Here is a 12,546-nt window from a genome sequence, read left to right as displayed (position 1 = left end):
CAAAAGCAGCAAGAAGTCCACTGATGCAAGAGGTCCAGGCTCATAAGCTGGAAGACCTGGGAAAGGGCTAAGCAGTACCCCTTAACTGCTTACAAAAAGGGCAGCTCATTAGACTTGAGATAACTACAAAGTGATGGAGCCCACAAACACCAACCTTTTTCGGAAACTTTTAGCTGAAGCCAAATGTTTCCAAAAGGTAAACCAGGAAGGGCGTGACGGAGTTTACCTATCCGAGGTTGAGGTGGGGGTAGAGGCGGGAGGGAACAAAGGCTCCCAAGCCACATCACCATAAGCTACTTGGTCATCATCTCGTTCACTCACGCCTTCCTGCTAGTCCCAGCAGGCATAGCAGGGACTGGGGAGGGTACAATATCAGCTTGATATTCGCTGGGCACTGCTCTCAGAAGACACTGATGGAGTCGTCACCATCTTCAAAATGTATTTCTCTCATTGGGAGGGGGATCAAGACACAAACACAGTTCAACAGAGAGATGGCATACTTTTTGGCCTCTGCACAACAGATGTAATAGGGGTCAATGGCAAACATAGATCATGAAATACACACCATTCAATCACATTCAGAATACCTACACTGGTCATTCTTCCATGCAGAGGAAGAACCATCAGGCATCAAAAACAATCGCAATAAGAATATTTGATTAAAAACGACACAACCATCAACCACTTAAACAGAAATATTCAACAAAACTATTCAATAGCAGCCTTGGTGGAGACCACTATCAATATAACTACACAGTAAGATGGCTGAAGAATAAGACACTGGCTAAATGAGCAAGTGGGTGGATTTCTTGACGCCCTCTTTCGTTCTTGCCAATTTAAAACTTAACTAGTTTCTACAATCTGACCAGTTACTGAAGATGGTACTCCGCGTAAAATATGAAGGTATGTATTATTACAGGAACTAACATGCATTTGCAATTTTGACTAACATATTGACTTGTATTGTATTCAAAAGAAATTCACTTACGTAATTACCTATATAAGAATTCACATGAGGCAGAACTGTCCAAAAAGACAAACCAGAGTGAAAGACAAACTGTTATCATGCACAAGTTTTGAGTATTTGAACACTTCTACAACATAATATACAGTGCCATATGCTGAACAAAGGTTACACAAGAGCCTATAAATCCTCTGCCCCTGGTATTACTTGTGCTAGGCACAGCTCAGTGCACCCAAAACTATGAAGTCTAATATTGGGTGATATTTCTGCTATTCTTGGATCACAATCAAATCACATTATGCCCAAAAATGTTCCCATTCAAGCACTTCTTGTTTTTGAGACATAGGAGAGAGCATTAAAACTAGTGTATCTGCATAGTTTTTTCTATATTTTTGCATTTTAGTGTGCTAAATGCTAAAAGGCTGTTCTGTACTTAGTTTTGAGAGGTAAATCCAAAGCATTATCTCTAATTTGTTTTTTGACTTCTTATATACTGTATTTCATTAACTTTTTGTATTCTAAATATAGTGTTTTGCTAGCAAATTACAGGTAGCTATAAATATTTTTCCTACAAGAGGAAGAGGAATATTACTGCTACTAAAAAGGCAACTGCCCTGAGAGACCCACTAAAATATACACCTTATTGGCAATCCATCAAAATCAGACTAAGCACTGAGAGCAAGAACTGACATAATGTTTTCCCCAGTTCAACCATACTAGCTACTCTAGTTTCACAGGTCAAGAGGCATGCCAACCATCTCACTTTCCATCAGCTTCATGAACAGAATTTTTCATAATCCAGACCATTTTAGGGTTTATTATCATAGTCTGTATTTATAAAAGGATGCAGAAAAAAAAAAAGACCTGACTACAATTTATTGGGTCAACAGCTGAGGTGCATGGCTTACAAGACTTTGATGATTAATGTCATAATTGCATTTGAATGTTGCTACTCAGTTGCCATCCAGCTGTAGCAATGGGTTAAGGATCTGGAAGCCTAATGATAGAAGCAAGAGAAACATTCTAAAGATAATGTGCATATTAAAATCTTACCGGTTGAGGAGTTGGTCCTTCCGCAGGCTTCTCAACAGTCAATGCAACTAACAAACTGTTTGGGTCCTCACACTCAGTGTATCGTAAACAGGACACTCTAACCAGTCCTTCATTCTCTGAAAAAATGAAAATGGTCAGTACCTTCATGTTACACAGGTATATAAGGTAACAAGATCATCTATTTGATATTCTTAGCTCTCCCATAGCAGTGACATATTTGGTTTTGAAATGAGTAGGTAGAATTCTGTTAAATCAAATTTGAGGTTATCAGTTTCCTTATTTTTGAAGCTTGATAACCATGTTGTAAGATTTTCTTGACTCATTTGGCTGGCCCAGCATACATTTCCTGTACTTCTTAACAGAAGAGCGAGAACTGGAACATGAAAAAGCTACAATATAAGGACAACCAGATGAAAAGATGCAAAGAATGATGAGTAAGAAATCGGTAATTATTGTGGCTGGAAACTAGATAATATAATACAAATCATCCACCATGCAAAGCACAGCGCAGATGGGTTTAAGAGATGCCCATAGATGGATAAAAAGACAGACAAAGATATACAAAGATGGAAAAGAAAGAGCAAGGAAGGAATAGGGGTAATTTTAAAAAATTACAAAAAATAGTGCTGATAAGCAGAGGAACATATAGTAATTTATTAACAATATTAAGAATTATGCACAAAGTACTATACATTAATGGGAGCTGTGAGTGATGGGTTTAGGGAACTGGAAGTAGTAAAAGGGTCAGAATTCTCCTAAAAATTAATTCATTTAAAATGATTTCTTCCATACCATTTTTAGAGGCGAGTGAACTACGTATAAGCAAAATCGACAGGGAGCACATACTCTTAATACAATCACAAGATGATCAGTTAATAGAAGAAATGTGAGGGGGGAAGCGTGAAGTGGAACGCAGAACCTGAAAATTACAGAATAGTGACATTGGCTGTTTGCATAAAATAATTTACAAACTTAGATTTGGTCATTTTGCCATGTGAAAGGTATGCAGGTTACTGAAGAAGAAAGGTGTTCTCATAGAGTACTACATGGCTGGAAGCGCACTGGCAGAACTGTGAACAGCCTGAACTGTGTACAGCCTGAACTACAGATTGACTGGATATTTCAATGATTATGACCTGAGACCTTCTGAAATACGTACCTAAATGAGTTATTTAGATGCAACTCATGCATTACCATACTTTGATACCCTGGAATAATAGTATGTAATGTAGTGAGAAAGGTTTGATGAACCATATGTTGCGGGGAAATAATCTGATCAAATGGATTGATTTATATGCTAGAACATGAGCTTAAAACGGAGGTATAAATGGAATGAAAGCATGTCATACTCGTTACATAAATGGAGAGAATACTAACCCATGAATGAATTTTGGAGAATGAATGCAAGAATTAAATGTGAAGGGGATGTGAAGAATATTTGGAAAAATGTTATTGGTTTTGGTTGAAAAGAAAACAGAATTCCAGACAATTGCAAAAGAATGTAAGGAATAAGAGGGTAAGTATGTATTGGAGAACAAATGATTCATGAGGAAGAATGGGTCAGACTTGCGGTAATACCATATGGATGTCTCTAGTGAGAGACCAGCACTTCAGTGGAAATGTTGACAGTGAGTAAAGGAAAAAGTAAATGAGAGAAAACAAATTATAAATATAATACTAAATGCAAGAAAGGTTGTAAAATGTAGGTGATAAAGACAGACTTCAGTGCATTTGGAATCAGTGGGAAGACTGCACAAACAAATGAGGTTGAACAAGAAATTTTCTATGAATGTTGGGTCAAACGTAGATAGAAAATCAAATTGAAAGAGTGTGCATGGGTCTGTTAACTGTCATAGAGTACCTGCACTAAAGCATGAATGAGTGTAGCATAGGCTTATTTGAAAGTGACATGTGAATGTCACAACATAATTGTAGAACTTGAATGTGAGACAAATTTAAAAGGAAGGATTTTGCTAGTTTTCATTTTCTGTCTGTGTTTTGACTCATTAACATTTTCCATGAATTCTGTCTTCTTTTCCAGGAATAATTTATTCAACTTGTGTGAGGAGTAGAAATCTGATTATCTGCAGGTAGAAGGTGACATCTGCAGCTGAATTGCATGCTGTGTGAAAAAGTATACAACTTCTGTTGTAGGCAAGAAACCATCAAATGCTTGCAAAGTGGCTGTGGAACAGTGTTGAAACTACAGTAGCACTGTATAACCGTCTTTTCTCTTCTGTGTTCCTCAGTATGTACAGCTAGGTTATTGATGTGCTTAGGATAAGCTTGGAGCTATAGTGCTGCCCAATTAAGATTACAATAACATGACAGGCTTTCATGTTAGGGGGAATGCTTTAACATATTATAAAGAAAAGTGAATAGAGATTTAGTGCAAATATGTTTAATGTTTTATTTTTATATAAAATAGTGAATTCTATTTGGAAATGACATTTGTTTATTTATTGAAAGGTAGCATTGTATATAAAATAGAATTTGTATATAAAATAGAATTTGCTTCCTTATATGTAAACTTGAAGTTTCTAAGTTATAGGTTAAGTTGCCCAAATGTTTGTGATGTATATTTTTTAATGATAAGGAAAACAATGAACGTTTATGTTTATCTTCTCTGGCCCCAAGTGACCCCTTTTAATTAAAATACCACCAATCTCTTACAGAGAAACTTGGCTATAAATCCAAATAATGGATGTATGTACACTCAGTGTAAAATACAGAAAACAGTAAAGAAAAACTTCACCATCAATGATAAATTTGTACGTACAGTGATATAAGCTGAATAAAGTATAGTAATTACTTTGACTGTTGTGCCATGCAGTACCAGATCGAAATGGGCAAAAAGATTGTGCTGCTTGGATGTTCACTTTTATGTCTTTTTTTCCTCCCCCATAGTCCGGATCCGTTAACTTGAGTTCTGCACGCCAGCACTTGATCACCTCTGGTTTCCACGTTGCTATGTGTATGTGTCCACCTGTTTTTAAAAAAATCATAAAAGAAGTTATAGCAATACAAATATTAACCTCAGAAAAGTAGATAATATTTTTTATACATAATAGCCACATTTGTAGTCTATAAAAGATGTGAAGAACAGTAGTAGCAATGTGTATGCATATCTCGGATCTTCAGATCACAATAATAGTCATTTTTTCAAAGACCTGGATTGTTGCTGCAAGATATCAGGTGGGTGGGAAAGAAGGAGCTTTTTGCCCAGAATCACAATTAGTTTTGAGCTGCTAAATGCCAGAGATTTTGGGCAAAATAATTAGTAGCTAGGAACTTAACGCTCTCAAAGAAGCAGAAAGTCATTTAAATATGGAAAGGAAACTGATAGTGTACAATATGGCACTTGAAAACAAGTAATCCTTCTTATAACTCAGGAAAGATTAAGCAAACCGGATACAAAACCTGGCAGAAAATACTTTCACAACTTTCTCTAGTAATATAACTACTGTCTAAAAATCACCATTAAAATCCTGCTGATTTGAAATGGTTACACTGTTAAAAATATATAGGCTACAAAAAATAGGGTAACTAAATAATATGACTGTTGATTTGTACAATCACTAACCAATAAATACCACAGAAACTTAAAGCAATAACTTACTTGGTGCAAGAGCTGCTGAGGCTACAGTGAAGTTATCACGTGTCTGGCCCAAGACAACCTTCTTTTCCATAAAGAGTGTTCCCTCATGAGTCAATGCACACAGCAACAACAAACCTGAAAGAAATTGTGGTAATATGATTTTGTGGTACAATTCTCACAAATTCAATAAATATTCAATACTTATAGTTTAGTCCCTGTTACACTAAGCAAAGAAAGAAATCTAATAAAGCAACTATGATTTAAGGAGCTTCTGGTAGCCCAAAGTAACTATGGAAAAATGTTTCATCCTTGGAAAAACGGCAAGGGATGCATAACACACAACTATAAAAAAATAATGCATTAATGTGTGTACATCTGTTTATGTGTGAATTTTAACATTTATATTTTATATAACAAACAATCTCCAATTAAACACCAAAATCTTATTTGCCTTAGGGCATATGAGTATATTTTTACAACCTTTGCATTTCATGTCCAATCCTCCATCACTAGGCTATTGGCTGCAAGAGCAGAAAACCTACTAACCATTTCAGAGCCGATGTGTCTATGTTTTTTTGGGAATATCTTCAAGTCCATTAGTCGGACAGTTATGACATTCTAACACAATGTTTACAAAACCCCACCATAATATATAATGTTATGAGAGTTAGTCAACTTTATGTACTTTAGGAGTTTACTCTTATGATTTAAAGTTGTAGTCAGTAAAAACCCATTATTCTATGGTAATAATTTTGTTTAATAGTTTCAAGAATAGAAATATTGGGTGTGGTAAGAATGGATGGTTAATGGACATGACTGTTTTGGCCCGCTTGGCAATTTTGAATATAGTATTTGAGCAATATACTAAAATAAATGTTCAAAGGCATGTGGACCGCAGAAAGTAGTTGTAAAGTAGATTTGGGAAAAAAAACAAACAAATTACTTAGGAACACTGGGTGCAATCACACACTTGCACCATGTTGCACATCTCAGCAAATTGGCCATGGATATTGTTCAAATACTGTAAATCAAAACTGCCAACCGAGCCAAAACAGTCATGTCCATTAACCATCGATTCATTACTACAGCCAACATTTCTATTCTTCAACTATTAAACAAAGCTATTATAGAATAACTATGTGTATGACTTTATATCTCTCTATGTGCAATTTAGAGAGAGAGAGAGAGAGAGAGAGAGAGAGAGAGAGAGAGAGAGAGAGAGAGAGAGAGAGAGAGAGAGAGAGAGAGAGAGAGAGGTGGAGGGGGAAGAAGAGGGAGTGGGAGGGGGAGAGATGATAGAAGGACAGTTATGCGAGGGAGATGGCAGGAGCTTGTTGGTGGGGGAAGAAGGGACCTGATGAAGGGTAGGGGGTTAAGTCAACTTATCTGAACCTTTGGTCAAGTGTTTGGGTTTTCACTGACTACAACTTAAAATCATAAGAGTAAACTCCTAAAGTATATAAATTTGACTCCTATATCATTATAAATTATGGCGGGGTGTTGTAAACATTGTGTTAAAATGTTTTAACTGTCCGACTAATAGCCTTGAAGATATTCCCGAAAAACGACGTAACATCGGGTCTGAAATGGTTGGTAGTAATGTATGTCATATGTAAGATACATATACTTCAACAGTAATGTACCTAAATTTGCATAAAGTTTATTTTCATTGTTGATAGCATCAGTCAACTATCAAAGCAATAACCACTGAGAGGCAAAAAAATTTGTTTTCTTGTATATATGAGGAGAAGAGATGTACTTTACCTGAAGCTGTCACAGCAAAAAATCCTACATGGGCAAACTGCCCATGGTCCATCAAAGTTGGTTTGTGTGCCTGTGCACCAAACTTTTCAGTGTATGGTGAATTAACTTTCAGATCACTTGATGTGAGGCAAGCCTGCAAAAAAAACAAAATTAAGTCTTCTCAGCTTAATCCATTGTTGGGATTGTTGTAAAATCATTTCCAAAAAACATCATTTCCAAAAAACCTTTCATTCAGAATCAGTGTGATAATACAGTACTCACAGAAGTTTTGTAATAGTTTGTCCAAAAAATGAAACCCAAATTGAAGTACAGTACATACCCTAATTCCTCCATGGAAAAAGTCAATATGAAGAATATCCTCTCCATCCCAATCACATTTATGTACTGAAGACCACTTGTCCATTCCAGCACCCTTTTCAAAGAGTTCAACACAACCCATTCCTTGCACTACTATCAGTAAGGAACCATCACAACTGAATTTCAGTGCAGTTACTTTATTCTGAGTCTCCAGTATCCTGAAATAATTATCTCCATTAATTCGCTCCATTATTCTCAATAAAAAATGCAACATTGTAACTTGTAAACTTAGACAGAATACTTGAATACTACCCCCAGTATACTGTAATGAAACTACTACTAGACAAGCAAGAGCATCTATTTCTTCAACAATAGACTTTTATCCCATCTTTACTCAAGAAGTATGACTTTTTTTGTCAATGTAAGTTACAAGATACCACAGGTCAAAATGTTCAATAAATAATTATCACGAAAACTGGGATATTACACACTGAATAAAATTCAGACAAAATTTAAATTACTATGAACACAATGACAGCATGCAAACAAACATTCTTGCTACGAACAATTGCAATTACTAGCGCCAACATAAAACAGAACTATCCCCAAGGAGATAATGATTAAGTTTTCAGTTACAGGTAATACTAACAAACTACCTTAATTATCATTCATTACACACCACCATCTGGGGGTATCAATTACAGTGTGTTATGCATGGCACACTGGAGATGGTTTAGTTATCTTGCACAATAATGATAAAATAAATATAAAAGTATATAGACAAGAGAGAGCTTTAAAGTCTATTTTACTAAGACACCTATTGTACTATATGATTTACATGTATACTATCTTTTTATTCTCTCATATTTTCTTTTAGGTAAAATGAAAATGTATTTTGCTGAAAAATTCAAAACTCCTACATAATACCAAGGTATTATTCTACCTCTCAAGTCTCGTGTGTTTTAGCATTAATACTTTAAATTTTTATCTGATAACACAGGTAACAAATACACACTACACTAATCAAATCGTTCCAGTTTGGCTTCTTACATTAATTTTCCTAATTCTTTTCTCATAATGATACATTTGCTTAACATAAAAATCACCAAGGTTCTCTGCAGTGTCTCTATAGCCCCAGCTATACTGTTTCCCACCCATATTATACTTCTTATGTTTTAACCTTTGGTCTCCTCCTACCTAAAATCCAGCCAACATTCTAAGATCACTGGTAAATAAATAAAAAATTAATTCATTGCCAGAAATTATGGTTATGATAATAAACATTCAAAATATACTTGACTACCGCTATTTTCATTACTATAAACATAGTTTTTATCTCTTCAAAAATCAAAATATATGGCCTTATTTCTACAAATTTTGAGAAAGCTTAGGCACAATGCTCCATTATCTCCATGGGCTCACCTATGGTATGCATGGATATTCAAAAGGTTATCAGACACTCATGCTGAAGAGCCAATGCTCTCAGTCTGCTACTGAGAAGAGACAATTTGGATTTTCAAGGATTAATAGTTTTTCACAGCTCTGAACCACCAATGGGTTCACTCATCTATAAACAGGCAGTGGTTCCAGTATCCCTGGAGGCAAGCTCCCGCCATTAGCAGATCTGAATGTGGGTGGACAAGAGATTCATCTCCCATGACAACTATAAGATTTCTAAGGAGATCTCTAACTCAACTCAAACAAGCACGGAGTTCTTGGGGGCTATATAATTGGAAGGAGTATTACTGTAAGGTCTTCTGGCTGGAACTGTCAGTAACTTATACAACTGTCTGCACTTGGAATATAAGGTGGCAGTACACATATAAAGTCTTCACAGCTCCTGTTATGTACTAACAGACTGATATGAGCAAATGGGAATCTTATCAGGCAAGAGACCTCATGGCAGCTCAGGTACTGGTGTCATCTAACATCTTAGTAATCCCCCTTTCAACCCTAGTAAAAAGAAAAAAAAAAATAGCAATTTCGACTGATTCCTCATAACACCATCCCTCTTCTTAAGGATGCTGTTAGCAAGAAACACACCACCATCTGGACATTAAGGATAGAAGCCCATCCACGAGAAGTCACCACCCTTCTAGCCTTGCTAAATTTTCTTGTTTATTTGAGGCATTCTTGTAGAATGTGGGCATTACGCTCGACACGCATCCCTGCTGACAGACTGTCACAAACATTTCCCTCAAGAACTTCCCTGGAGTTACACCTGGTGGGCAAATGGGTTGTGGTACCTTCTTGAAAAGTGGGTCACAATAAACATTAATGCACCTCACATATTGCAGTTATGATAACATGCAACAAAGCAAGTGCAAATCTGCTGGCCATCTTTTCAGATAAAGAAAACCTCATACTGATATAGTGTGGCAATGTGTCCACTGAAGGCAAGAAACAAAAAGTTTCATGAACACTTGTCACTGATCATATGGATGCCTCTATTCGTACTCCCAAAATTGGCAGCCTTCCCTTAGATTAATAAATGAAGGAATGTGGTAGTGGCATAATGATCAGTGCCAATTATTACAACACCTTTGGATAACTTCATTATGTTGTAGCCTATAGCACCATTGGTGCCATTAATTTTGGCTAAATGCCCTAATGCAATCTTTTTGTAAATGTGATCACACAATTTAGTCTAGGTGTACATAGCATCTTTTGCCAAAATATGTGTGCTTCTGTTAAATCTTTGAATAAAAACATCTTGTCACCCTTGTGCACATTAACTTAATGATTACAGGCACAAATATTAGAGAGTTCTCAGACAGACTTGAGAGATGGTAAACTTTCACATGTGGTAGTTTCCCATCCTCTGGCAAATTTTGAAAATCTGAAAACTATTCCCTTATCAATAAAGGTAAGTACCTCCTCACCACAAACAAGGGGAAAACAGATGAACACCATCCCAGCAGGAGCAGCTGGGGCTAGGGAAGGCATATGAAGAGGAAGAGAAGACACCAGTGTTACTTTCTTTGACTTCTTCCTCCTTGATCCATTTTTACTCCTTCAGGCAGTTTTAGACCTCTGCGAGAACAGTACGAAAGAGGGTAAACAGATACAGAGGACATGAATCTAGCACAAACCCATTAACACCTGGACATCTATTGTGATAATTCTTTGAGTAAGAAAATCAACAAGCAACATATAATCTTACAATAGTCAAAACCAAGAAAACAATCTTACAACAGTAAATACCAAGAAAACAGAAGATAAATGAAACTGCAAAATATCAATTAATGAATGGCAAGAGCTAGTCACATTTTGAGGTGCATAGTTAATAGATCTACCAACAGAGGGGAGCTTAGGAGCTTCGATGCAATGTCTGTAAGCTGGCTTCTTTTTTTTGAGTGCCTAGAAAGTAAACTGATGCACCACAAGGTAGTTGTAAAGTGATGGGTTTTTAAGGCCAGAACAAATATAAAACTAAAAATAAGAATATGAACTTACGCATGAGGTTCGTACGGACAATTCAAGTCAACTACGCATACAGTACATACAGCAACCCTATGTCTGTACATGTCTTGTTTTGATGTCATTCTTGTGAAAGCCACCACACTCTTCGGTGATATAGTGCAAACTCCTCCATCATCATACAAACTGTAAAAATCAATCAATGTATTAAATATAAATAATTATTAATTTTTAAAAAATCACTTTCTAGCAACATGGTAGCATGCAAGTATACAGAAATTTAATGTTTAAAGAAAACTTGTTATATGTAAAATACAAACTAATATTCTACAAATGTCTAAAATGCAGATATCAGAAGTAAATGTTTCCAACATCAGTGGACAGATAACACCAGCCAATTTACTGTCAGCTTTGCCAGAATGTCAGTGAGTGCAGGAATGGTATCCATTACATCACTTCATCTTGTTAGCAAGACACTTTTTATTTGAATAGGCACTAGGTGAAAACCACTTCCCATTACTATTAGCAGAGTAAAAATTGTAGTACGAGATCTCTGAATCACATTTACATACTCTTATATGGCTTCCCCAGAACATATATTCTTAGATGAGAGGTAAAGACTACAGCAAAGTGAGGTTAAGGAGTCGGATAGTTCTGGAAGCCAACAATAAGGGGAAAGAATGAAAATGGGTCCAAACCACATAAGTACTACATATTCAGTGGAGTATAAGGACTCTCCTCTCAAAAACATGAAGAAAGTATGTATAAATGTCCTCAAAAGTCATTTATCCAAATAGAGTAATGCTGGAAGCAGCTCAGATATAAATTTCTAAAGTTCACTGAATGTAGTTCCTTTCCCAATTCAATAGGAGGAATCACAGGACTTCTTGAAAAAATAATAATGAAAAAGCTATGTAAGCTAACCACAATAAAAAATGACAAGTATGCAAATGGTTCACAGAAACATTAGCACTGTCCACTTGACAACCAATAATAATTCTAGTGTAACTCTTGAAACAGTTTATCCATACTAATTCTTAACAAAGTAAGGTTCACCTAAGGTGGTGATTCATCATCTTAGATTTTTAATCTTCCCCTAGAAGTTTATAATAATAATCTATGTATAGCCACTCCCATTCTATAAACTTTCAGATATTGCAGCTTTGTAATGAAAATGATATTGTTAAACTACAATAAAGTTTTGTACATATTACCTGGCAGATATATACTTAGCTATAGTCTCCGACGTTCCCGACAGAATTTCAAATCTCGCGCACACGCGACAGGTAGGTCAGGTGGTCTACCTTACCCGCCGCTGGGTGGCGGATGTACGAACCACTCCCGTAAGCTTGTCAGATTTTTCTCTTACCCTGTCTCCTGAGGGGAGGCTGGGTGGGCCATTAAATCGTATATATCTGCCAGGTAAGTATGTACAAAACTTTATTGTAGT

The 12,546-nt window shown here is 36.1% G+C and overlaps 1 protein-coding gene across 1 annotated transcript in view; it reads right to left on the bottom strand.

The window, feature by feature from the left end:
* Nucleotides 1-12,546, bottom strand: part of LOC135212161 (mediator of RNA polymerase II transcription subunit 16-like) — a 131,012-nt gene that overhangs the window by 104,598 nt on the left and 13,868 nt on the right. Inside the window, 6 exon segments of the mRNA XM_064245587.1 lie at nt 2,018-2,133; nt 4,830-5,003; nt 5,637-5,750; nt 7,380-7,512; nt 7,699-7,894; nt 11,133-11,282. Of these exon segments, the coding sequence (XP_064101657.1) occupies nt 2,018-2,133; nt 4,830-5,003; nt 5,637-5,750; nt 7,380-7,512; nt 7,699-7,894; nt 11,133-11,282 (883 nt within the window).

Source organism: Macrobrachium nipponense, chromosome 40 (genome assembly GCF_015104395.2).
Source record: "Macrobrachium nipponense isolate FS-2020 chromosome 40, ASM1510439v2, whole genome shotgun sequence".
In the NCBI taxonomy this organism is placed as follows: Eukaryota; Metazoa; Arthropoda; class Malacostraca; order Decapoda; family Palaemonidae; genus Macrobrachium; species Macrobrachium nipponense.
Note: the sequence above shows the minus strand (reverse complement) of the source record. Positions and strands in the feature narration are given on the sequence as shown.